The 26836-nt window shown below is 42.9% G+C and overlaps 2 protein-coding genes across 2 annotated transcripts in view; one reads left to right on the top strand and one right to left on the bottom strand.

The window, feature by feature from the left end:
- LOC110160382 (tax1-binding protein 1 homolog A-like) overlaps window positions 1-10025 on the top strand; it is a 101738-nt gene extending 91713 nt beyond the window's left edge. The window contains exons 14-17 of the mRNA XM_055157022.1: window positions 155-338; window positions 590-819; window positions 3967-4031; window positions 5176-10025. Coding sequence (XP_055012997.1) covers window positions 155-338; window positions 590-819; window positions 3967-4031; window positions 5176-5395 — 699 coding nt within the window. The 3' untranslated portion in view covers window positions 5396-10025. The remainder of the gene's footprint in view (window positions 1-154; window positions 339-589; window positions 820-3966; window positions 4032-5175) is intronic.
- Window positions 10026-23096: 13071 nt separating this feature from the next.
- LOC110160383 (juxtaposed with another zinc finger protein 1) overlaps window positions 23097-26836 on the bottom strand; it is a 50566-nt gene continuing 46826 nt past the window's right edge. Inside the window, exons 4-5 of the mRNA XM_055157456.1 lie at window positions 25469-25638; window positions 23097-23288 (exon numbers count right to left, since the gene is read on the bottom strand). Coding sequence (XP_055013431.1) covers window positions 23112-23288; window positions 25469-25638 — 347 coding nt within the window. The 3' untranslated portion in view covers window positions 23097-23111. The remainder of the gene's footprint in view (window positions 23289-25468; window positions 25639-26836) is intronic.

The following is a 26836-nucleotide window of genomic DNA, read 5'->3' as shown; positions in this document are numbered from 1 at the left end:
GTTGTGTTGTGTGTGTGTGTGTGTGTGTTGTGTGTGTGTGTGTGTGTGTGTGTGTGTGTGTGTGTGTGTGTGTGTGTGTGTGTGTGTGTGTTTGTGTGTGTTTGTGTGTGTGTGTGTGTGTGTGTGTGTGTGTGTGTGTGTGTGCGTGCCTCAGGAGCTGCAGAGGTACGTGTGCAGACAGCGGGAGCAGGAGACCCGGGCGCAGGGTTCAGACGTCAGACAGACCATGGTCCTCAGATACCCGCTGCCGTACCCCCAGGAGCCCTGCCCGCCCCCCCTGGTGCCGCAGCAGCCGCCCGAGCTGAGGTTTGGAAACCCCTACTCCAGCGACACCAAAGGTACCACAAAATCCTCCCCACACTCCAGTCCAGAGTTATTTTTATTTATTATATGTCGTGGTTTTAGTCATTTTCTTAAAAGAACCGTATGTCAGATTTAGATTTTAAGTTTCATAAACATGGCCTAACTGTGTCCCCACGGTTCCCACGGTCATGGAAATCCTGGAAAAGTCATGGAAATTGAAAATGTCATTTATATCCACACGTTTTTTTGTTCTAAACTCCCCTGCTCTCCTCTTGTGTGTCTGCAGAGTGTGTTGACGCTGCCGTGTCTCCGGACCTCCTGCCCCTCCCGCCTCCGGAGGGCGTGTCCGTCCCTCAGCCCTGTGCCCCGCCCCTTCCCCCCTCTAGCCCCGCCCCCAGCACCTCCCCGTCCGGCGCGTCCCCCGGAGCTCCAGGCTGGGCCCAGGAGGTGGTGTGCATCCAGCCCAGCCGCAGCACCAGCCCCCCGGACAGCGCCGAGCATCCTCCAGCGAGCACGGTGAGACCCCAGGCCGCACTTTAATACAACGTGTAACTTTTCGGTTCGGGGTCCGTCACCTGCTTGTTTCTATGGATACGTCATTGCTCTGCCTAGAATGTTCCACAGTGTGACATTAAACAGCTCTACTTCACATTTGTTCAATTACAGGTGGTTTTAAAGCTCAAAAATACCTCGAAAAACAAACATTCTGACTGTGAGCGGGGTCGCCTCTCCACAGATCTGACCTGTAACTTGGTCTGGTTTAGTCTCCATGAAGATAGAAAGGTTTAATGCCACACTGTGAAACATTCCAGCCAGGGCAGCTGAAGTCAATGCTTTAACTCACTGAAGCCAAAGGAGGTGACGCTCGCTCCGGTTCCAGAAGTAAATTTTCTATTCATTTTTCCCGTAGACTTTTCGAAAAATTATCAAAAATATCTTCTTGTGGAGTTTTTTTTTTTTGGCGATTGGCAAACAACTAAATGAGCATTACCGCCACCAACTGATGAGGAGTGTGAACTGAAATACGAAACAATTAAAATAAATAAAATAACACTACTACTGATAACAACAGTGACTGAATAATTTTTAAAGCAAAAATAATGAATCAAATCCTGTTACCGTAATTTCCGGACTATTGAGCGCACCTGAATATAAACAACTAAATCTTAACTGCATTTTTTAAATTATACATATACAGGCCGCTCCTAAATATAAGCCGCAGGTGTCCACGTCTTCAAGAACTTTTTCAATTTCAGGTCGTCTGCTTTTATCGTTTTGTCGTCAGTTCGTCGCGCTTCCATCGCCAACGTCATCATTAACTTAGCAGTTTTTAAAGTTTCAGAAATAATAATAATAATAATAATAATAATAATAATAAACAGATTTTAAATTAGTTACCGTATTGCTGGTTTCAGATGACATCACATCACCAAAAGCAGATCGAGGTCAAGAGGTAAAGTCCACACTAGTTCGTATTCGAGTCGTTTTCGTTGTGGATGCAGTGTTTGTTCACACTTACCTAATGGAAAATGGCTCCAATGACAAAACAATCTGGTGCCTCCCACGAATTCATCTGAGGCAGATCTGATTCTTCACTGTGTGGACGCCTGAAAACCACATATATAAATGGACATATATTCTGCCTTAGTGTTTTGGCGGTGAATTACTTCGCGGCGCACAGACCTACATCAGAGTATCAGTGTTTTCAGGCGTCCACACGGTGCCGAATCAGATCTGCCTCAGATGAATTCGTAGGAGGCACCAGATTGTTTTGTCATTGGAGCCATTTTCCATTAGATTAGTGTGAACAAACACTGCATCCACAACGAAAATGACTCGAATACGAACTAGTGTGGACGGGGACTTTACTTCTTGACCTCGATCTGCTTTTGGTGACGTGATGTCATCTGAAACAGCAATATCGTAACTAATGACCACAAGACCAATAACTTTATTTAAAATCTGTTTTTTATTATTATTATTATTATTATTTCTGAAACTTTAAAAACTGCTAAGTTGGTGATGACGTTGGCGACGGAAGCGCGACGAACTGACTCAACGCAAACAGACGACAAAACGAGAAAAGCGGCAAAACGATAAAAGCAGACGACCTGAAATTGAAAAAGTTCTTGAAGACGTGGACACCTGCGGCTTATATTTAGGAGCGGCCTGTATATGTATAATTTAAAAAATGCAGTTAAGATTTAGTTGTTTATATTCAGGTGCGCTCAATAGTCCGGAAATTATGGTAACAGGATTTGATTCATTATTTTTGCTTTAGATATTATTCAGTCACTGTTGTTATCAGTAGTTGTGTTATTTTATTTATTTTAATTGTTTCGTATTCCAGTTCACACTCCTCATCAGTTGGTGGCGGTAATGCACATTTAGTTGTTTGCCAATCGCCAAAAAAAAAAAAAAAACTCCACAACAAGATATTTTTTGATGATTTTTCGAAAAGTCTACGGGAAAAATGAATAGAAAATTAACTTCTGGAACCGGAGTGAGCGTCACCGCCTTTGTGCGAACATGAATTTGTGGGAGCTGGAGGCACCAGATCATTCCGTTTCTGGAGCCGTTTTCAATCGGATTAATGTGAACGAACACTGCACCCACAACGAAAACGATTAGAAGACGTACTAGTGTGGACGGGGCCTAAATCTGCAGGGTTTGTGTGTGAAACGTGAGTTAAATGAAACAAAACACAACTCCAGGTCTGTTTGTGACGAGGAAACGACATTAGAACCGAGATCAGACACAGTAGGAGTAACATGGGCCCTTTAAACAGTTAATTTGAGCCGAGTCTTTTGTTTTCGTGTTTCTCCTCCACGTCTCGTTTCTCGTCCGCACAGGGGAGGGGGAGGGAGGGGGGAGGGGCTCATTTGCATACAGCCCTAATGAACGTCAGCGAGACAGGCTCACAGAGACGGGCCTAACGAAGCTCAATTAGGCGGGTTTTGCATAAGCTCTGCTCCATTCTGTCGGATTATCTCGACTCTCGCTGGTTACACGGTTTTACTCTATGCTAATCTCAAAGTTTAAACACGAACGCAGCTTTTTAACAAGAGTCTGATCCGCTCGGGCAGTTTGACCAAATCAAACCAGTCCTGCTGGTTTTCTACACGTCCTGTTTGTGTTACAGTGGTTGTGTTGTTTGTTTGTGTTATAGTGTGTTTGTGTTTGTATTGTGTGTTTGTGTTTGTGTTACAGTGGTTGTGTGTTTGTGTTGTTTGTGTTACAGTTGTGTTGTGTTTGTGTTTGTGTTAGTGTGTTTGTGTTTGTGTTTTGTGTTGTGTTATTGTGTTTGTTTGTGTGTGTTGTGTGTTTGTGTTTGTGTTGTGTTACAGTGTTGTGTGTTGTTTGTGTTACAGTGGTTGTGTGTTTGTGTTGTTTGTGTTACAGTTGTGTTGTGTTTGTGTTGTTTGTGCTGTTTGTTTGTGTTTGTGTTACAGTGGTTGTGTGTTTGTGTTGTGTGTTTGTGTTTGTGTTACAGTGGTTGTGTGCTTGTGTTGTTTGTTTGTGTTACAGTTGTGTTGTGTTTGTGTTGTTTGTTTGTGTTTGTGTTGTTTGTTTGTGTTTGTGTTACAGTAGTTGTGTTGTGTTTGTGTTGCAGTAGTTGTGTTGTGTTTGTGTTACAGTAGTTGTGTTGTGTTTGTGTTGCAGGAGGCTGAAGCGTCGTCAGAGCAGCGCACAGACGCCAGGACGACGTCCTTCTGCTTTGACTCCAGGTGAGATTTACACTGGGACAGAACTACAGACCCGCTTCTGTAAAGCAGGAGACGCCTCTGGAGTTTGACCCTGAAATTTGGATTTAATTCTGGATTTACACTGGAGTTGCTGCATTGATGAATAAAAACAAATTGATCACAAAAAAAAACAACATTTTGACCAGAAAAGAAAACAAGAAACAGTTGTGTAGGTTTGTTTTGGGAGGCGTCTCTGACAGAACAAACCCTGTGCTCCAGAGATCAGACACTCTGCAGCTCGTGTTCAGGAGCAGAATTATGAAATTATTAAATGAAAATAAATTATTTATTTAATGAAATGTTCTCATGAAAATGTATACAAACACTTAAAATTAGAACATTTTCTGTTGAGTTTTAACAATTAATGAAAGAGTAATTTTTCTGGTTTGTGTCCGTCACCTGCTCCTCATCATGGAGATGATATTGAACTCCCGGGAATGTTTCTCAGTATGGCATTAAAACTTACCTGTTGTATCTTGCATTTGCTCAGTTACCAATGTTTTTATTCCTAAAAATTACCCTAAAACCCATGTACCGTATTTTTGGACTATAAGGCACATTTAAAATAAAATAATTCTGGTTGTGCTCACCGACCTCGACCTGATTTTATGTGGCACACGAAAAAATCTGTCTGAATGTTTTAGTACGACTTTGGTAAACTACGAAGCAGGTCTGCACCGGACAGAAGTTTCAGTCCCGCTCCTGCCCACATCTGCAATATTTTCTCCTGTTCCCGCCCACAAATCCTGCAAGATTCGGACGTTCACTTTCTTAAGCTCTATCAAACACGGAGAAACGGAAAGGAATTGTCTAAAATGTGCTGGAGATTAAACCACGTCCGCAAGTTTAGGCTACTTAAAATGTTTTTATCAAAGCCAAAAATATTCAGCACAAATGATGTATGATAGACACACATGAATCATTTGTATCTTTTACTTTACACTCATATTTAGTTTGTTTCACTTAATGCTCCTTATAATTTGGTGCAACTTATGTATGAAAATAGACGAGAGAATTCAACATTGCTCCTTCTAGTCCGAAAAATACAGTACATGTTTCTCTTCCTTTGCAGCAGCGGTGAGGCCCACACTTCCTAACCCTGTGTGTACGTCTTTCTCTTTCATAGCGGCGGCGGCGGCGAGGCCCATCGGCGCTGTCCTCTCTGCGAGCTCATCTTCCCTCCGCACTTTGAGCAGAGGAGCTTCGAGCAGCACGTGGAGAGTCACTGGAAGATCTGCCCCGTCTGCTCCGAGCATTTCCCCCTGCACTGTCAGCAGCAGCAGTTCGAGAGACACGTCCTCACGCACTTCGACGGACACGTGCTCAACTTCCACCAGACGGACTGAAGCGCCGCTCTGTCTGCACCCACTGAAGCATCCTACTACCCCTACTGTGTCCAGCCCGAAGCTCATCGACTGAAGCTCAACCTCTGAAGCTCACCCTCTAAAGCTCACTCTCTGAAGCTCAGCCACCAAAACACAACCACTGAAGCTCACCCAATGAAGCATCCTACTCCCCTACTGTGTCCAGGCCGAAGCTCATCTACTGAAGCTCACCCACTGAAGCTCTCCCAATGAAGCATCCTACTCCCCTACTGTGTCCAGCCCAAAGCTCATCTACTGAAGCTTAACCACTGAAGCTCACCCTCTAAAGCATCCTACTCCCCTACTATGTCCAGCCCAAAGCTCACCCTCTGAAACTCACCCTCTGAAGCTCCCCCACTGAAGCTCACTTTCTGAAGCTCAGCCACCAAAACACAACCACTGAAGCTCTCCCACTGAAGCTCACCCAATGAAGCATCCTACCCCCCTACTGTGTCCAGCCCGGAGCTCATCGACTGAATCTCACCCACCGAAACTCAACCTCTGAAGATCAACCACTGAAGCTCACCCTCTGAAGTTCACCCTCGGAAGTTCACCCTCTGAACCTCATCCACTGAATCTCACCCACTGAAGCATCCTACTCCCCTACTGTGTCCAGGCCAAAGCTCATCTACCGAAGCTCACCCTACTGAAACTCACCCTCTGAAGCTCACCCTCTGAAGCTCACCCTCTGAAGCATCCTACTCCCCTACTGTGTCCAGGTCGAAGTTCACCCACTGGTCTCACCCTCTGAAGCTCACCCACTTGTCTCACCCTACTGAAGCATCCTACTCCCCTACTGTGTCCCGCCCAAAGCTCATCTACCGAAGCTCACTCTCTGAAACTCAACCACCAAAGCTCACCCATTTAAGCTCACCCACTGGTCTCACCCACTGGTCTCACCCACAAAGCTCACCTTCTGAAGCTCACCTTCTGAAGCTCACCTGCTGAAGCTCACCCTCTGAAGCTCACCCTCTGAAGCTCCCAGAGTCCAGACCATAGACTGTATATAATATATGTGGACTGCACTCATCACATTCAGCTCCAGTCAAATGAAGCTCACGAGGTCGGCAGTTTCAGGAGCGAATTTTCAATATATAAGAGATAGGAAAAGATTAACGGACAAAACTGCACAAATCAAAACACCAGGATCACATAGAGCGAGTTCATCTGAACGTTTTAAGACCAAAATACCGAAGCTCAGAGCAGCAGGAACAGAGAGAGAGCGGCGATAAAATTTCAGTTTCGATTAAAATCAACTGGAAACATTTCTATAAACAGTCTATGGTCCAGACCGACTGAAGCCCCCTGCTCCTCCTCCTCCTCCTCCTCCTGTGTCCAGCCTCCGCTCACATAAGGAGACACAGTTAAAAGTCTTTTGAAATATACTTGTACCTGATTGGGCTCTGCGACTCTGGCTCCCTCTGCTGGCAACAACGGGAAGTGGAGAATTTCGAGATGGTAAATTAGCAGCGAGGCGATTCTCAAACAGGCTCTGAGCTGCCACGTTTACATGAGAGCTTTAATTCTGAATAAAAATAAATTTTGTTTAAAAACGTAAACACTTAATTCGTAATGAAAAAGATTATTAGTAAGTGGATGGTTTTTTCCGATTTTAAAGACGGATTAATTTATTCCTCAATCATGTAACTGTATTTTTTGGACTATAAGTCGCACCAGCCAAAAAATGCGTAATGAAGAAGAACAAAAACATCTATAAGTGGCACTTTGTGGGGGAAATTTACTTTATAAAATCAGAGAACAGGAACCGACGTTTCCTGTTGAAAGTCAAGTTGTAGTAAAAACACTAGAAGAGAGAACAACAGACTGAGTTAACGTCACATATGAACAACTCTTCAGATAAACTATAACATAAACAACAGAACAGAACAAGTTTAACAAACTCTCCATCTCACTCCAAATCACTAAATCCATTCAATTCTTCATCCTCGGTGTCACTTCTGAGCAACTCCACGACCTCCGGAGGTAAACAGACTCAGCATCAGTTCCAGTTAGAATTATTTGGGTCTTTCTGAATCCAGACAGGATGGTTTCAGTGTCACTGAAGTCCAGACTTTGTCCATCCATCCAGTGACTTCAGGAAAGTTTCATGATGCATCCTCCTGGTCACAAGTTTCTCTCTCACTCCAAACTTTCTTTCTGCTGCTCGATTTCCATTTTCAGCTGCAGATTTCACGACTTGCAGTTTGTAATCTGCAGAATCTGATTTTCTTTTTGGGGGCATTTGTGTTCAGTCTTCTCAGTCGTCTTTATAAGTTTATTTAAATGTTAAAATGTTCAGTGGTGCAGAAGTAACGGTGCGATCGACTGACATGATACAGACAGGACAGAGGCTCTTTCTGCAGGAGACATGCGCAGTAGAGCCAAGTGTTAGTTCTGTTTTAGTCCTGGTTTAGACCTGATGTAGACCTGCTTTAGTCTTAGTTTAGTTCTGGTTTAGACCTAGTTTAGTCCTGGTTTATTCTTAGTTAATCCTGTTTTAGAACTGAACCTGATGTAGTCCTGTTTTAGTCGTGTTTTAGACCTGATGTAGTCCTGGTTTAGTCTTATTTTAGTCCTGTTTTAGACCTGATGAAGTCCTGGTTTAGTCTTATTTTAGTTCTGTGGTACAGGAGGAACAGGAGCAGCAGATACTGACACACAAGACTAGAGCCTCTCCACACTTCACTGTCAACATTTTAATATATAAGTCACAGGAAACACACAAACCGTGAAAAAAGTGCGACTTATAGTCCAAAAAATACAGTAAACATTTATTCTTTTGGACGATCCGGCTCCACCAGTCGTGGCGTCGGACTTTCATCCACGTCTCTTTGGATTTGTGAGCGGGATGTGGGAGTGGGCTGAGGTAGAGCAGCCTCACACTCACTTTGTCTTCTTCCTCCTTCTCCGACACTCTTCCCTTCTCCTCCTCAGCCGACAGACGTAAAGTGTGATGAGACAATTCTCTAACTGCGGCGAAATTATCATCGGAACCACCGCAGAAAAAGTTTGGATCGTGTTTGTGTCCGTGGCGTAACGACAAACCACAGAAAAGCCGGTAACAGCTGAAGTGTTTTCTTCCAGTCGACGTCAATAAAGACAATTTAACGTGTTTTCCAAGTAAACCTCAATTCAGAATTGTAAACTATTTTAATTCCAAACTCTATAATTCAGAATTAAAAATCATCATGTAAACGTGGCCAGTGAGACAAAAACAAAAAAAATATGAACACTTTATTTTAAGCTTCAGACAGGTCAAAAGCTCCAAAAAGCAAAATCCGTCTCCTTCATTTCTGGGCTGTGTTGTGAATATTGAACCATTTGCACTTTTCTGCAATCAGCAACCGTTACGAGAATGTAAAAATAAAAAAAATAAAAAAACAGTTCGTAGACTCATCGGATGGACTTTGGGTGACACGGCGAGATCTCTCCGGCGGTGACGGGGCATCAGGCTTAACCGGGCTCGGAAAACGGAAGCTGCTTAGAATTGCTTTACAATTCAACGACGAAGTTTAGGCTGCTAAGAATAGGGCAATAGTGCAATCAAGAGTATATTTAAGAGTGTTTAAGCGTTTCTATGGAGACGGCGGAAAGGGGCGGAGACACGTACTTTAACTTGAAGGGAAAGGGAACAGCTTTTATTGTGAAAGTCGTGCTGCCGCTTCAGTAAAAAAAAAAATCCGGCTCGTGCTTCTTAGTTTTATTGTAATTTCAGCGGAGATGGGAGAAAGATTTGATGGTTTAGTTTTGGTTTAAGTCCAGGTTTAGGACCAGTCTCCAACAAAATCGAATATTTTTTAATTTAAGATTTCGTTTTAAAGACGCTGTACGTGATTTTTACCGACTTAAAAACGTGAAAAACAGTTTGCAGTGGCCTTCAGTTCTTCTTATGCATTCAGACAATCTAAATTATTCACCGTGATGAGTTTTTAAGCGCGTGTTCCAACTTCCAGAGACTAAAGCGAACAACAACTAGCATGCTAACACACACTTCCTGATTCTCGGTCAATAAAACGCTTCAGAATTAGATGCAGACAGAACACAGCGGATTTATTTGGACCTCAAGAGCCGATTATAAGATATATATCTGTACTGGGAACAGGCATGTTTTACTTAAAGGTGCATTGTGTAACTTTTCGGTTGGGGGTCCGTCACCTGCTTGTTTCCGTGGAGATGTCGTTTCTCTGCCTGGAATGTTCCACAGTGTGACTTTAAACAGCTCTAGGTTACATTTATTCCAATACAGGTGGTTTTATGGCTCAGAAATACCAAGAAAAACAACACAACACAAACATCACAACACAACACATGCACACAGCAGAATACACACATGAACACATGACAACACACCTCACAACACACACACATCACATGAATACGACACACACACCAGAACACACACATCACAACACGCACCAGAACATCACAACACAACACATGCACACACCAGAACACACACATCACACACATCACAACATTACAAAAAAACACACCAGAACATCACGACGCACACATCACAACGCACACACAACGCACCAGAACATCACAACACACGGCATAACAGTACAACACACACATCACAACATTACAAAAAACACACCAGAACATCACGACGCACACATCACGACGCACATCACAACGCACATCACACGCACACATCACGACGCACAACATCACAACACACACACATGCACACAGCAGAATACACACATGAACACATGACAACACACCTCACAACACACACACATCACATGAATACGACACACACACCAGAACACACACATCACAACACGCACCAGAACATCACAACATCACAACACAACACATCCACACACCAGAACACACACATCAACACATCACATCACAACATTACAAAAGAACACACCAGAACATCACGACGCACACATCACGACGCACACATCACAACGCACATCACGACGCACCAGAACATCACAACACACATCACAACATTACAAAAAAACACACCAGAACATCACGACGCACATCACGACGCACACATCACAACACGCACCAGAACACCACAACATCACAACACAACACATCCACACACCAGAACACACACATCAACACATCACATCACAACATTACAAAAAAACACACCAGAACATCACGACGCACACATCACAACGCACCAGAACATCACAACACACGGCATAACAGTACAACACACACATCGTGACACATACATCACAACAACACAACACACCACAACATTACAACACACATAGCAAAACATCTCAACAATATGACACACACACACACATCAACACACACATCACACCACACACAACACAATATTACAATACACACACTACAACTTCACAACACACACATTACAACACACATCACAACACACATCACAACTATACAATACACACATCCGAACATCACAACACACACATAGCTAAAAATCACAACACACACATTACAACATTACAATACACACACACCACAACATCATAACACACACATCAAAACATCACAACACGACATCAACACACCACACCACATTCTGACAGTGAGCGAGCTCTTGTCTCCACAGATCTGACCTGTCACTTGTTCTGGTTTGGTCTCCATGGCGACAGAAAGGCTTAATTTAATGCCACGCTGCGGAACATTCCAGACAAAACAACAGCAACAACAACATCTCGACGAAGAAAAACATTTATTTAACGAACCCTCCAATAGAAAAGTGACACAACGCACCCAAATTAAAATAAATTAAAATAAAATGTACAGGGTTTTTTAAGTTGGTGATTTTCAAAAATTTGTGATTTTTTTATTTTTATTTTTTTTGTAAATTTCTGAAGCGGCAGCACGTCTGTTGTGTAAATTCCCCGTGAGTCCCAGTGCACTACAGACGGCTTTATTGTGAATGTAATGTAAATACTAATGGAGTCTATGGAGGGGCCTGTCATTTTCTCCTCTGCTCTTCTTTTCCATGTTTTATTTTGAAAGGACGCTGACTTCCTGTCGCGCTGGCTTGGGCTCAGACCCGTACAAACGTTTTATTATTATTATGATTTTCGTTTTTCCCTCTTCTTTTGCGTGTGGCGAGAGCAGACGCCCGTATTTCTGTGTCTGGAGTTGAGAAGCCGCAGACGTGGAAGTGTTTTTACTCCAAACGGTGAAGCGCAGCCTTAAAACGGACTGTGTGTGTGTGTGTGTGTGTGTGTGTGTGTGTGTGTGTGTGTGTGTGTGTGTGTGTGTGTGTGTGTGTGTGTGTGTGTGTGTGTGTGTGTGCGTGTGTGCGTGTGCGTGTGTGTGTGGAGAGGCCTGTCACCGTAACACAACAAAAGTAAAAAAAAAAACACTGTGATAAATAATGAAGGAGTAAGTATCAGTACAAAATAAAAAAGTAGAAGTACGAGGAAGTGGTTCAAGCGGAAAAAACAAAAAAAAACAAAAAATCGACTCAAATAAAAGTCTGTTGTTTTTTTTTTCTTTTTTTTTATTATTGAAAAACATGAAATTCTACTGTATATAGTGCAATCAAGAGGATATGTTCTCTCTCTTTGTCTCTTTCTTTCTCTCTCGTCTCTCTTATTGTCTCTCTGTCTTTCTTTCTTTCTTTTTCACTCTGTCTGTTTTTCTGTCTCTCTCTATTTTCTCTTTCTCTTTGCCTCTCTCTTTCTATTTCTCTCTGTCTGTCTCTTTGTCTGTCTCTTTTTGTCTGTCTTTCTCTCTCTCTTTTCTCTTCTCTCTGTCTTTGTCTCTCTCTCTTCTCTCTCTGTTTTTCTGTCTCTTTCTCTCTGTCTCATCTCTCTCTTTCTTTCTGTCTTTCTGTCTCTTTGTCTGTCTCTTTTTGTCTCTCTGTCTTCCTCTCTCTCCTTTCTCTTGTCTCTCTGTCTCTTCTCTCTCTTTCTATGTCTTTCTGTCTCTTTGTCTCTCTCTTTTTGTCTCCCTGTCTTTCTTTCTCTCTCCCATGCCTCTCTCTCTCTCTCTGTGTGTGTTTTTCTGTCTCTCTCTCTTCTCTCTCTTTTGTCTCTCTGTGTTCTTCTGTCTCTTTTTCTCTCTCTGTCTCCGTCTTTCTCTCTCTCCTTTCTCTTGTCTCTCTCTTTCTGTCTCTTGTATTTTTCTGTCTTTTTCTCTGTCTCTTCTCTCTCTTTCTCTCTCTTTATTTCTGTCTCTTTTTGTCTCCTCCCTCTTGTCCCTCTTTCTCTCTGTTTTTTGTCTCTTTCTCTCTCTCTGCCTCTCTCTTTGTCTTTCCCCCTCTTTCTCTTTCTCTCTCTCTTGTCTCTTTTTCTTTCATGAAGCTTTTGTCACTTTAGACTCCTTCACAGTGGGACACACAACATTTACTCGAGTAAGAGTACTGATACTTAAAAGCACAGTATTCCTACCTGAGGAAGTCCACTTATTACAACATTAGAATTTCAAACCAAACAGTCTCCGTGCTCATTAAAACAGTGACAGGCCTCTCCGCGTCTGAACCTGAACCGTGTGACGCTGCGGTCGAACATGAATCAAAAGCATAACCTTGTCTGTGATCAAATGTCTCTATAAAAATATAACACTGCTCTTTAAAATGACCTGAAGTCTGCTCCGTGTCCATGTGAGACGTACGGCTGGGTATGAATAAACGAGCATTCAAACGAGTCTGTGTGCCCAGGTTATTTTGTGTTTGTGTCACGATACTTTAAATTCAAACTTAATTTCAAAACAGATTCTGAAATGAGGATAAAATATAGAATAAAAACTCTTTCTTTAGACAATAGAATGTGATTTTCAACATCAAATACTCAATTTGTTTTATATGATTTATTATTTTGTTACAGAGGTGGGACCAAGTCGTCCTTTTGCAAATCTCAAGTCTTTGACCTCAAGTCCAAGTCAAGTCCAAAGTCAAATACATGAAAGTCCAAGTTGAGTCTTGAGTCACTGTCCTGTAAGTCCAAGTCAAGTCCAAGTCATCTGCTTTGAGCTTCAAGTCATTTCAAGTTTTTAAACCAAAGCACCAAATATAGCTTGCAATTATATTGCAATTTATTTGAATTTAAAAATAAATTGTATTTATAAAGTTATAGTATATTTATATTTGAGTATTTATTACAACTGTAGAAATGCTATTTTTTCCTTTTTAAATGTCTTGACAAGATTTTAGAGAGAATCACTACTGCGCAGTGACTATGGCAAGTGAAATGTATTTATTAAAAAAGGAAAAATATAATTAATATAAATAAGAATATTAAAATACATATATATATATATATATATTATATATATATATTTTTTTTTTTTAAATTGGTGATTATTATGGATCATTTTCTTGACAAGATCTTAGAGTGAATCATTATGTTCAGAATTCAGATTTAAAAGTGTTTCTCAAGTCTGACCTTCAAGTCCAAGCCGAGTCCAAAATTTTAGTCCATTTTATGAAGTCCTCAAGTCCTAAAAACCGTGACTCAAGTCTGACTCGAGTCCAAGTCACGACTCGCGAGTCCCACTTCTCTTATATTGTATTATAAAGTACAGATATCTGCTCACAAATGTAGTGAAGTAAAAAGAATCCAATTTAAAATGTACTTAAGAAAAGTACAGATCCCCAAAAACCTAAAAACTTCATTACATTCCACCACCATGTGAGTTTCATTTCCTAGTGATTTAGTTGTTTTTGGTGAGGTGTGGGAGTTGTTTTTTTTTTTGTCCCTTATTTGTTTTTGTTACGTTTAAAGCTGCATTGTGTAACTTTTCTGGCGGAAGATAATGCTTTTCTCCATAGACATGTTATTACTTTGTCCGGAATGTTCCACAGTGTGGCATTAAACCTTTCTATCTTCATGGAGACCAAACCAGACCAAGTTACAGGTCAGATCTGTGTTGAGGTGACTCAACTCAGTCAGAATGCCAGTTTTTAAAGAATTTTTTGAGCTATAAAACCACCTGTAATTGTAAATAAATAAATAAATATAAAGTAAAGCTGTTTAAAGTCACACTGTGGAACATTCCGGGCAGAGTAATGACGTGTCCATAGAACCAGTTACATACAGTGCACCTTTAAATAAAAATTAAAAAAATGGTAAAAATATAAATAAATAAATGACACACACACGTATTTCTTTAAGTTTTCCAGTTTTATTTTGCTTTTTTTTTTTCAGAGTTTTCCGTTTCCGTGTAGCAGCTTCAGTCTTGTATCGAAAGACGTTTTGACGTGAACAGGCTTGTCTCTCGTACAAAAAGGCGCTGGTTTCTTATGAATGTTACATATGAAAATAGATTTTAAAATGCACTTGACAGACACACGTTACGTTACATTCACTGTACAGTTAAACAGGTGCCCCCGCTGCTCGTGCGCCGCTCCTGCCCCCTGCTGGTCACACTGAGAACTGACACTCTGCAGGTCACTTTCAACGCTGGGAAATCTGGAGACGAGTGTTATTTATTTTTTGTTTTATTTTAAGTTTTTGGCGTTAGAAAATAAGCTCCGCCCACCTCGAAGATTGTCACGGTTACGGTAGCGAATTTTCCATCAATTTTTCCCATTTATTCATTTTTTTCCAATAGATTAAAAAATTCAACTATCAGAACGATGAAGGCGAATTAAAAAAAAAAAAAAAAGTAATAAAGTAATAAAAAATACAAAAAAAAACTAAAAAAAAAACAAAAAAACCTTAAAATATAAAATTGAGCTAAACATCTAACTTAAAAAAAAAATAACATTTCAGAAAATTATTGTATATTAAAGTTGTTTTTTAAAATTATGCTTATACACAGCAAATTTGGAGGGTTAAAATTTTTATATGAAAAGTTATTTTAGTTATTTGAAAGTTAAATGGGGGTTTTAGTTGGGAGTTATTTGCCACCAGAGCTGATATGGTTGAAGTTAAATCAATTTCCTTTAGTGTTAATTCAACTTCCTTTAGTGTTATTTCAACTTCCCTTTTAGTGTTAATTTAACTTCCTTAGTGTTAATTTGGCTCCTCCCACCGACCACTTCAATCTCCTGTTAGAGAAGACCAGTTTGAACCAGTTTTGTTCATAATTTCATCTTAAATTAACTAAAATAAAGTGTAAAAATAAAACACCTCTGTGTGTCGTTTACATAAATCAGGATAACTCTACAAAGTGTTATCCATTTACTCTCTAAACGTTCATATAACTCTGGATTTCGGGGTTAAACAGGAACTTTGGTCCAGTGTTACTTAATGAATATTTCCAAAAATAACTTAAATTAACTCTAGAACAGATTGGACTCATATAAACTCTGAGAAAATGTTAAAATTGATTCTGTGAGAGTCAATTTTAACACTCAACTCCACACTTTTTCCTGTGTAGTTACTCAATGACTGGCCTTCACCGAGCTTTCAAACGTTTACATTTTAAAAAATTCTATATGAAAAATAAACGCAAATTTTACTTTCGCTTTCCAAGATAGATCCGTCGAGGTGGGTGAAGTGTCTTGCTTTATGACACAATGGCACAATGGCCTCTCTGTGCAGGAATTTGGCAAAAATATGAGTCTGAACTGCACAGTAACTATGGCAACTGAAAATGCCATTATATATATATATTAAAAAAAAGAAAATATATTGTATTTATATAAAATGTAAAAAAAAAGTATTATTATTATTTTCTTTCTTTTTTTTCACTTTCAAATTTGCGTGAAACTTAGAGGAATACTGTTCTGTTTATCAAGTGCTTTCTTTAAAATATTCACAGTTTTTTTTGGAAAATTTCGGAGATTGTTATGGATCATTTTCAAGATTTGCGTTAAAGTGGGAGCGGCGCGGCGGGACCCTGCAGGTGCCGGTCCTGTCGCAGCGGCGGGCGGGCGGGCGGGAGCGGCGCGTGGACGTCAGCGCGGGACACGCCTCTCCACGTGAACAGCTGAAAGGTTTGTGCTTGACCTCTGACCTCTGACCCGTGACCTGTCCGAGGCGTCTACAGAAGCCGCCGCGACGCGCTACTGGAATGTCGACGCCGAACTGAACAGCTGCAGGGACGAGCCGGCACAAAACGCACTCGAACCACAAACATCCTGGTATGACGCTATCGGGAAACTCACGCCGCAACTTCTGAGTCTGAAAACGGACAACAGCTCTTAAAAATGTAAAATGGTTTGATTAAATAAAAAAAAAATAAAGAAAATAAATAAGGGGTGTAGAGAAGTTTGTGATTGGTCGGTGCTTCCTGGAGTGGGAGGGGCTTGGAAAAGTAGGCGGGGATGAGTGATCAAGTGTTTTCAGTGTAAAAAAGAAAGACAGACAGAGGTGAGGGGATTGAATTTGTTTGTCTCCGTGGCAAAGTCCTGCACCGGGTCGGGTTTTAATGTTCTGGGATTTTATGGGCGAGTGTGCGGGACTGAACCAGGGATAAATAAGTCCTGGTTTATTAGTCCTGGTTTAGGCCTAGTTTAGACCTGGTTTAGTCCTGGTTTAGTCCTGGTTTAGTCCTAGTTTAGACCTGGTTTAGATCTGGTTTAGTCCTGGTTTAGATCTGTTTTAGTCCTTGTGTAGACCTCATTCAGACCTGGCTAAGTCCTAGTTTAGGCTTGGTGTAGTCCTAGTTTAGTCCTGGTTTAGACCTGGTTTAGACCTAGTTTAGACCAGGTTAAGTCCTTGTTCAGTCCTGGTTTAGACCTGATTTGGTCCTGGCTTAGACCTGGCTTAGTCCTGGTTTAGACCTGATTAAGTCCTGGCTTAGACCTGGTTTAGTCCTGGTTTAGTCCTGATTCAGTCCTGGTTTAGACCTGGTTTAGTCCTGGTTCAGTCCTGGACTACTGGGCTGTTGGACTAATGGTCTGACCCTGATTTATCAAGGGCAGGTGGAATGTTAACGGGTCTTGGCAGGTGCAGGTTTAACTTTGATATAATCAGGGGTTAACGGGCGGGCGGGTGCTGTACTGGGCGGGTGCTGTACTGGGCGGGTGCTGTACTGGGCAGGTGCTGGCAGGTGCTGGCAGGTGTTGGCAGGTGCAGGACTCTGCTCTGTGGAGACTGGAGGTTTTGCTTTGGGGCTGGAATGTTTTACTACACGTCGACAGTTAACGCTTGTATCTCCGTGGAGACGTCACCAGGCCGAGTTACGGGTCAGATCTGTGAAGAGGCGACCCCAGTGACACCAAGAATACACGTTTACAAGGCATCTGACAGTACCTCTAACGTAATATTCCACAGTGTAGCATTAAATATCCATCTAGAATTTACGTCATTACAGGTATTTTTAAAAAATACCTCCTAAACATACATTCTTGGTGTTTCCTGCGGACGCCTTTTCGCAGATCTGACCTGTAACTTGGCCTGGTTTATTTCCATACTGCAGTAGCCCAAAAGAAAACATCTCCATAGATACAAACAGACACTAAAGTTCCGCAGTGCACCTTTAAATTTAGATACATGAATGAAAACTTGTGATTATTTTTGAGTAAATATTAAAAAATAAAATAAAAAATTAGAAGGATTTTTTTGCTCAATCCTTTTTTTAACAGTTTATAGAGATAGAAAGATTGACAGGTAGATAAATAAAATATAGATAAATAAATATATAAATTGATTGTGAACATTTTGTCAGAGTTGTGCAGTTTTCAGACAGGAGTTGCGGGCAGTGCCTCCTAAATGCATGAGAACATTCCGTTATGGAGCTACATCCATTTGTTCGCACTCGTCCGAGGTGCGACCTTCAGACGCCCCTCCCCACCCCACCCCCGACCCCCGACCCTTGACCCCTGACCCCTGACCCCTCTCAGGCACATGGCATGGTGGATGTTTGGCAGTGGAGAGCTGTTGGCAACTGTCATGGAAAAAGAATCATCTCATCTGGACGAATTTGGCATCTGGGCACGTGACAGGAGCAGCAGCAACGTGTGTGTGTGTGTGTGTGTGTGTGTGTATGTGTGTGTGTGTGTGTGTGTGTGTGTGTGTGTGTGTGTGTGTGTGTATCTGTGTGTGTGTGTGTGTGTGTGTGTAACTGTCTATGTGTTTGTGTATCTGTGTGTATCTGTGTGTGTGTGTGTGTGTGTGTGTGTGTGTAACTGTCTATGTGTTGTGTGTATCTGTGTGTGTGTGTGTGTGTGTGTGTGTGTGTGTGTGTGTGTGTGTGTGTGTGTGTGTGTGTGTGTGTGTGTGTGTGTGTGTGTGTGTGTGTGTGTGGCACAGAGAGTGGCACCGCTCGGGCACTCTCACATGAGGAATGACTTTATGAACATGAGTACTGGAGTACAGGAGCACTGGAGTACACACTGGAGTATATACTGGAGTACACACTGGAGTATATACTGGAGTACACACTGGAGTATATACTGGAGTACACACTGGAGTATATACTGGAGTACACACTGGAGTATATACTGGAGTACACACTGGAGTATATACTGGAGTACTGGAGTACACACTGGAGTGGAGTACACACTGGAGTACACACTGGAGTACACACTGGAGTACACACTGGAGTATACACACTGGAGTACACACTGGAGTATATACTGGAGTACACACTGGAGTATATACTGGAGTATATACTGGAGTACACACTGGAGTACATACTGAATTACACACTGGAGTATATACAGTAGAGTATACAGTGGAGTACTCAGTGGTATACAGTAGAGTATATACTGAAGTACACACTGGAGTATATACTGGAGTGGAGTACACACAGTGGAGTACACACTGGAGTATATACAGTAGAGTATACAGTGGAGTACTCAGCGGTATATACTAGAGTATATACTGAAGTACACACTGGAGTATACACAGTGGAGTATATACTGGAGTGGAGTACAGTAGAGTATACAGCGGTACACAGTAGAGTACATACTGGAGTACACACAGTGGAGTACGCAGTAGAGTACACAGTGGAGTACACACACTGGAGTACCCGCAGTAGAGTACATCCGATGGAGTACACAGTGGAGTATACACACTGGAGTACACACAGTAGAGTATATACTGGAGTAGTGTACTCACAGTGGAGTACACACAGTGGAGTATATACTGGAGTACTCGCAGTAGAGTACACACAGTGGAGTATATACTGGAGTACTCGCAGTAGAGTACACACAGTGGAGTATATACTGGAGTACTCGCAGTAGAGTACACACAGTGGAGTATATACTGGAGTACTCGCAGTACAGTACACACAGTGGAGTATATACTGGAGTACTCGCAGTAGAGTACACACAGTGGAGTATATACTGGAGTACTCGCAGTAGAGTACACACAGTGGAGTATATACTGGAGTACTCGCAGTACAGTACACACAGTGGAGTATATACTGGAGTACTCGCAGTAGAGTACACACAGTGGAGTACACAGTGGAGTACACAGTGGAGTACACAGTGGAGTACACAGTGGAGTATATAGTGGAGTGGAGTATGGGGGTCTGCTCTGCTCTTTCAGGATGAGGTGAAACTGGCCGTTAACAACACAAAGATTTAAAGAAACACTTACACAAACTAACACTGACCGAGTTACACCAAATAAAGCTGGAAAATAAAGTGGGACTATTTGAATACTTAGAGTATTTGTATTTACACGTACATATCTGTCTAGGTTTATATCTCATAGTTCTATATAAAGTATAACTTAACTCTGGTGGGTGAGTTACCCACGTGTAACACCTTAGAGTGACCGAGGGGCTGACCTGAGAGCAGCACGTGATTGGACCAGAGGAGCGTGTGGGCGGGGCTAGGGTTTAAAACGACCAATGGGAGACGAGGCTGAAGAAGTGAACTAAACATAAACATTTAAATAGTTTAACACAAATGTTTCACTTCCACAAATGTATTTTTGTCCAGTGTGTGTTTAGTTTAGTTTAGTGTGGTGTAATCTTATTAATATAACGTATTTTATTCATTTAATGTTATATTTCCTCAGATTTGCAGCATTTGTATGAATGATTCTGGCCTATGTCGAAAACTCTGCAGAGCATCAGACGTAACACTGACGATAATGAGCTCAAATCCAACTAAACGTAACACAAATCTACAAGCATTTGTTCTCTTTTGTATTTATCTACTAGTCAAGCTGGTGCCTAGTGCCTCCGCTCAATTTCATTTCTCTCCAGCGACTAGTTCAGGAATCAGAATACACTAGACGGTTCGCAAAAACCCTGGAATTGCAAGTTCGGGCATCAACCAATCAGCAAAGAGCCAGACATTCTGTGTTGGCAACGATTCCCGAGATCGAGGATTTAAAGCCGGAATACAGAGAAGGTTTGGTGAATTTTATCAAGGGGAAAGACGTTATTGTCCTTCTTCCTACGGGATAGCAGCGATTGGTTAAATAAAAAAAGTACCCGCCCACCGTTGAGCGAACGAATCCCAACGCTGCGAGGTCGGACGGTTTCCACAAAGTGAAACCGACTGATGAACACATACAAACGCTTTCAACTATTTTCTACAAACGTTTTTCTAACCTATTATAGATAAAAACATGTTTCTTGAGCTGTGATTATATTAAAGTCTATAATGTAAGCTACAGTCTGTATCACTGTAATACTTATGTCGTTGTGTTTCTAGTTGTGGGGATTGAACCAACAACCTCCCCGTGCTCCCTGTGACAAACTAACATTTAGTTTTGAAGCAATAACTCGATTGTGTTTAAGTAAATTCTGCTCGTGTTGTGGGGATTGAACCGACAACCCTCCGCGCTCCTCTTGTGTCGTCCTGAAATGTACTTTTGAAGCTGTAACTTGTTTATGTTAAAATATATTATGTGTTCTACAGTAAAGTCGTCACAATTCTAACGTTTCAAACTTGATTTTAAATACTAAGGAATCGTCTCGATACTCGATACCGATTCTGACGCCACGATGAGAATAAAAAACTTTCTTTAGACGATAGAATGTGATTTTTAGCATTAATTTCTGTCCTGTCGATGGGACTTTTTTAGTATCGATACCTGCGAAAAATGAGGATCTAGTTTTGATTTTAGTGTTAGTATCGATTACTGTCGTACCAGATTTTAGATTTTTTGACAATTCTAACAATCCGTGTGTCATTCGTTCATTTGTTTTTCGATATAAAACCAAAATAAGAAAATGAAAAAAAAGAAGCAACAGTTTTCTTCATTATTTGTCTCTAAAACCAAAATAAAAAAACGATAATGATTCGTTTTTTCAGTTTTCGGGACCAGACCAGGACTGAGACTGGGACCAGATCAGAACTGAGACCAGGACTTAGACCGGGACCAGACCGGGAACAGGACCAAGACTGAGACCGGGACCGGACCAGGACCAGACTGGGGCTGAGACCGGGACTGAGACCAGGACTTAGACCGGGACCAGATCAGAATTGAGACCAGGACTGAGACTGGGACCAGACCAGGACTGAGACCGGGACTGTGACTCAGACTGGACCAGAGAGACTGGGACCAGACTGGGACCAGACTGGGACCAGACTGGGACCAGGACTGAGACCAGGACTGAGACCAGGACTGAGACCAGGACTGAGACCAGGACTGAGACCAGGACTGAGAGTGGGACCAGAACAGAACTGAGACCAGGACTGAGACCAGGAACAGGTCTAGAATTGAGACCATGACTGAAACCGGAACCAGACTGGGACCGAGACCAGGACCAGATGGGACTGAGACCGGGACGAGATCGGAAAATGAGACTGGGACCAGACCCGGATTGAGACCAGGACTGAGACCAGAACTGAGACCGGGACTGAGACCGGGACGGAAACCGGAACCGGACTGGGACTGAGACTGGGACCAGACCGGGACTGGGACCGGGACCAGACCGGGATTGAGACCAGGACTGAGACCAGGACTCAGACCGGTACTGATACGGGAACGAGGCCAGGACTGAAACCGGGACCAGACCGGGACTGAGACCGGGACTGAAAACGGTTTAGCCCTGGTTTAGTCTTGTTTTAGTCCTGGTTCAGTCCGTATGCGGCGCAAAAGTCCAGCATCGCAGTTTAAGTCACGGAAACTGAAAAAACAAACCATTATCCGTTTTTCATTTTGTTTTTGGAGACAAATAATGAAGAAAATCGTCGTTTTTTTTTCTTTTTCGCTTTCATACGAACGTCATACAAATTCCAAACCTACAGTGCATATTTATAAACCTGTAATACTTATGTCCGTGTATTTTTAGTATCGGGCATTGAACCAGCAACCCCCCGGCGTTGGAGTGCTTGGACTGCTCTCAGCTCAGCTCCGGGGCCACTCTCTCAAGGGGCCCTCTTCTCCTCCTCCTCTCTTCGCCTTTTACTTTCATTTGTTTTTTGTCTTTTTCGTTCTGTTGTTTTTTACAGTTAGCACCTTATGTCAGTCAAAACAAGAGAAACCAAAGTGAGAGCATAAATACCGATGTGCAAATGTACAAGGACCGTCAAAATACTCGAGAAGGATTTTACAAAATAAAAATACGAGCGATATATAAAACGAATACAAAAATAAACATGATAACGTAAGGTCGTACTGAACTTAAAGCATGCACTTGTGGGTTAGTGTGGGACTTGGGACTAGGTTTTGGGACTTGGGATTGGACCTGGGACTAGGTTTTGGGATTTGGGACTAGGGTTTGGGACTAGGTTTGGGACTGGACTTGGGTATTGGACTTGGAATTAGGTTTAGGACTTGGGGATTGGATTTAGGACAAGGTTTGGGACTTGGGGGATTGGTTTTGGGACTCGGGAATGGTCCAGGACTGGGACTAGGGACTAGGTTTGGGGACTTGGGGACTTGGGGACTTGGGGGGGGGGGGGGGCTGGTCCAGGACTCTGGGACTAGCCCTGGATCTTGCGCAGGATGTCGGTGGAGACGGGCGGGTGGAAGTTGATGGTGTGGTGCCTCAGACCCTGCGAGGTCTTATAGCTTTTCCCACAGCGACACTTGAAGGGCTTTCGGACGCGGATCTGGGTGCGGTGGCCGTTCTTGGCGTGGTACTTGATCCCGTTTACATTCTGGAACAGACAGGTCAAAGGTCAACGGTCAAAATACAGCACCAGGTTTGTTTTTCGGAACAGAAATTGTACGTGTGAAGGTAAAAAAAAATCATTCTGTGCAGCTGAACTTTGCAAAACCACATTGTTCCAAATTGTGTTGAGCGGGAATTACATTGGACCTCAGGTTATTCATTAAAAGTCCCGCACTGAGACTTTTGATTGTGGCAGATTAGGTTACCATGGCGATGCTACATGCCAGTGGTGTTTTGGCATTTGTTAAAGTGAGTAAATGAAAGAGAAACGTGTAGAGATGGTCGTGTTTATGGCAGAACTCTTCTTCTTCCTCTTCTGTCGTCGCTCGTGTTTTACTGTTGGACACATGTTTGACAGAGATTGTTTGTAGACACAATGACAGGAGGACTCACTTTGCTCACAAAGGCTCCAAAATATTAGACGCTGCGGCTCGTCTTTGGCCGTACAACAGTTTTAAGTCCAAGGATTCTTTCACACCAAGAGCAGCTGGTGACCAAACGTTCCATTCAAATCAGAAGCTCTTTTCGTTGGTGTGAAAGTCTCAATCGCACTCGGATCTGCACTAAATCAAACGGACCGAGACCTCAGAATAGAGGTGGTCTCGGTCCTCTTGACTTTGCACCAGATACCAAACTCTTGTGCGGTTCCTCTGGTGAGAACGCCATTGGAGGTCCAAACCACAGACAGAAGGTCCAAATAAACTATTCAGAATACATGATGGGAGGGAGACTAATGCTTTCACTTCCTGTTTGTGGTGAGTGAAGAAGACATGGGATGAACCTCAAATGCCAAACGTGCTCCAAGTAACAGTGGAGCGATCAAAGAAACCAGAACTGATTTAATGAGCCATTGGCAGTTTCACTATCGGCCGTGTGGACTTAGACCTGCACAGGTAGGTCACTCAGTGTGTGCACGGGGCCGGCGGGCCACCACACACAGTTAAAGGGTGTGACAGGGGTCAGGTCCGGACACCTGCCCCGTGGCTGAAGGTTCATAAGTTTGCAAGTCAAAGCTCCTCAGCCTAAGACCTGCCTAAGAGCCAAAGAGGCTCTTAGGCAGGCGCCGCGCCGTCCATATCCCCAGAGCCCCTCTGTGGGATATGGACAAAGAGCGAGATGGTGCATCTCGGCCTCGTTTCCGAGAGGTCTGGGGTGTGGGAGCCTCAGCTTCCCCGAAACACGTGCAGTCAAACCTGCTGTGCAAAGGAGCCTGAGATATACGTCAATTGGACCAGTTTTAGTTTGTTTGCAGGTGTGAAAGAAACACACTGGAGTCTATGGCTACGTTCAGACTGCAGGGCTTAACGCTCAATTCCAATTTTTTTGTGAAATCCGATGTTTTTGTGAGGTCGTTCACATTTCCAATTAAATGTGACTTGTATGTGACTCCAGTGTGAACATTAAACGGTCCAAAAGTGTCCCACATGTGACACTGGAGACACGACGACGTCAACCTCAGCGAGCGTCTCTGTGTTTACAGAAGTTGTCCAAACATGGACGCAGCATCGAGCACCTGGAGATTTTAAAGTTCCTCTCGTACCGGAGCCAGAACATGAACAACTTACTTGTTTTAAGGAGGAGATTGAGAAGGAGAAGGACGAGGTTTTTGGTCGTGGTGTTTTGTGGTTCAGTCCATTGAAAGGAACGTGTGGATGTGGAGACGGAGCCAAGAGTGGTGAGTGGTGATGTGCTTCACTTCAGTCACACGGAGTTCATTAACAATTTTCAACTACTTCAGCACAGAATAGTGACATTCGTGTCTTGTTGATAACGTGTAGGTGGATGAATGCACTTTGACCGTTCAGACTGAAGTCACATGTCAAAAGATCAGATATGTATCAGTTTCAGGAGCACATATCCAAGTGTCCTGGGTCACATTTGAAAAAATCAGATCTGTGTCATTCAGACTGACATTAAAAGATCAGATACAGGAACATAGAAGCCAAAAAATCGGATTTGGGTCACTTCAGGTGCAGTCTGAACGTAGCCTATGATACAGAAGAACTATTTTACTGCCTGCTGCGAACCAAATAATCAAACTAATGTTGTGAAAGTGCACTTTTGTTTTGTTTGTTGTCCCCTGTGTCACTGTGATATCTACACTCATGTTTTCCGTCTGTGACATAAGTACTGTATCCTCTGAGTGGGCAGTGTCGGTGCATGTACCTTGTATCTCTTCTTGCAGCCGGGCACGGGGCAGGCGAAGGGCTTCTCCTCTCCTCCGTTCATGCACATGGAGCTGAGGATGGACTCGGAGCTGATGGCGCTCTCTGTGGTCCACGACTCATCACTGTCCGACTCCTCGAAGTCTGCCTCCTCCTCGTCGTACTCACTGCCTGAAGCACAGAACGCACACGACCATGAACACAAACCCTCCTCGTCCAACAGATAAAAATCATCTGCTCCACCTTGTGATGTCATGTGGTAATACAGGAAGTGCTCTACAAATCATTATCTGTTTTTTCATTTTGGTTTTGTGAATCATGAAGAAAACAGTTGTTTTTTAATTTTCTTATTTTTGGTTTTATATTGAAAAACGAATGAACGTATGACACACAGATTGCGTTACTCCCAACACTTAATGCCACACTGTGAAACATTCCAGAACATTCTGCGGGATCCAGAAACTTTAAACCGGAGTCGACAAAAGCAGAGTCGTGTTCTCCTGATTTAGCTGCAGCTGTAATTAGCGCTGACGCAGAGGGGCAGAAACGTGTCACGAGGGGAAACCGGCGCTGGCCTCGTTAAGAGAAAACGCCCTGATCCCCCCCCACCCCCTGACCCCGCCCCCTCTCCCCCTCCCCCTCCCCCGCCGCGCAGGAAGCTCGGACCCTCCAGGAAACCCGTGGCACCCTGGCACATGTTGAAAGGGGGCCGGACTCGCGCGCACATCTGCTCCCGGGGCCCCGTGCCAGGCGCTCGCAGGGGCCCGTCATTAACGCGCCGTGGAACGCGCCCAGAACAGATGCATGCTGGGTAGGGAGAGGTCACACCGCTCCCTCCGCCAAAACATCCAAACCCACTTTATTTCTGCGGCACATTTTTACAAACAAGTGCCGCACAGAGATCATAAAACGGGCACAACAAAAACGTAAATCGCTAAAAATTTGGTCATAATAGTCCTCAAACGATAAAACGGATAAAATCAAATAAACGCTAAACCATAAAAATCATAAAATAGTAGTAAATGAGTAAAATAAATAAAAGACACAATGGACCACACAACTCACGCGGTGTTAAAAGCCAAAGAATAAAAGTGGGTCATAAGACGAGACTTTAAATTGTCACTAGGGGGCGTTGTTTGGACGTGGGGGTTCAGAACGTTCCAGAGTTTGGGGTCAGTCACAGAAAAGGTCCTGTCCTCCCGATTTAAGTCTTTTTTTAGGCCCCAAGAGCTGGAGCTGGACCTCAGAGCGCGCAGGGAGTAAATCTCGATGAGGTCCGAGTCGTAACTTGGGGTCAGAACATTCAAAGCTTTAAAAACGAACAATAAAATCTTAAAATCAACTCTAAAACGAACTGGAAGCCAACGCA

This window comes from Boleophthalmus pectinirostris, unplaced genomic scaffold (genome assembly GCF_026225935.1).
Source record: "Boleophthalmus pectinirostris isolate CB_2022bp ecotype Guang Dong unplaced genomic scaffold, ASM2622593v1 HiC_scaffold_21, whole genome shotgun sequence".
Classification (NCBI taxonomy): Eukaryota; Metazoa; Chordata; class Actinopteri; order Gobiiformes; family Gobiidae; genus Boleophthalmus; species Boleophthalmus pectinirostris.
Note: the sequence above shows the minus strand (reverse complement) of the source record. Positions and strands in the feature narration are given on the sequence as shown.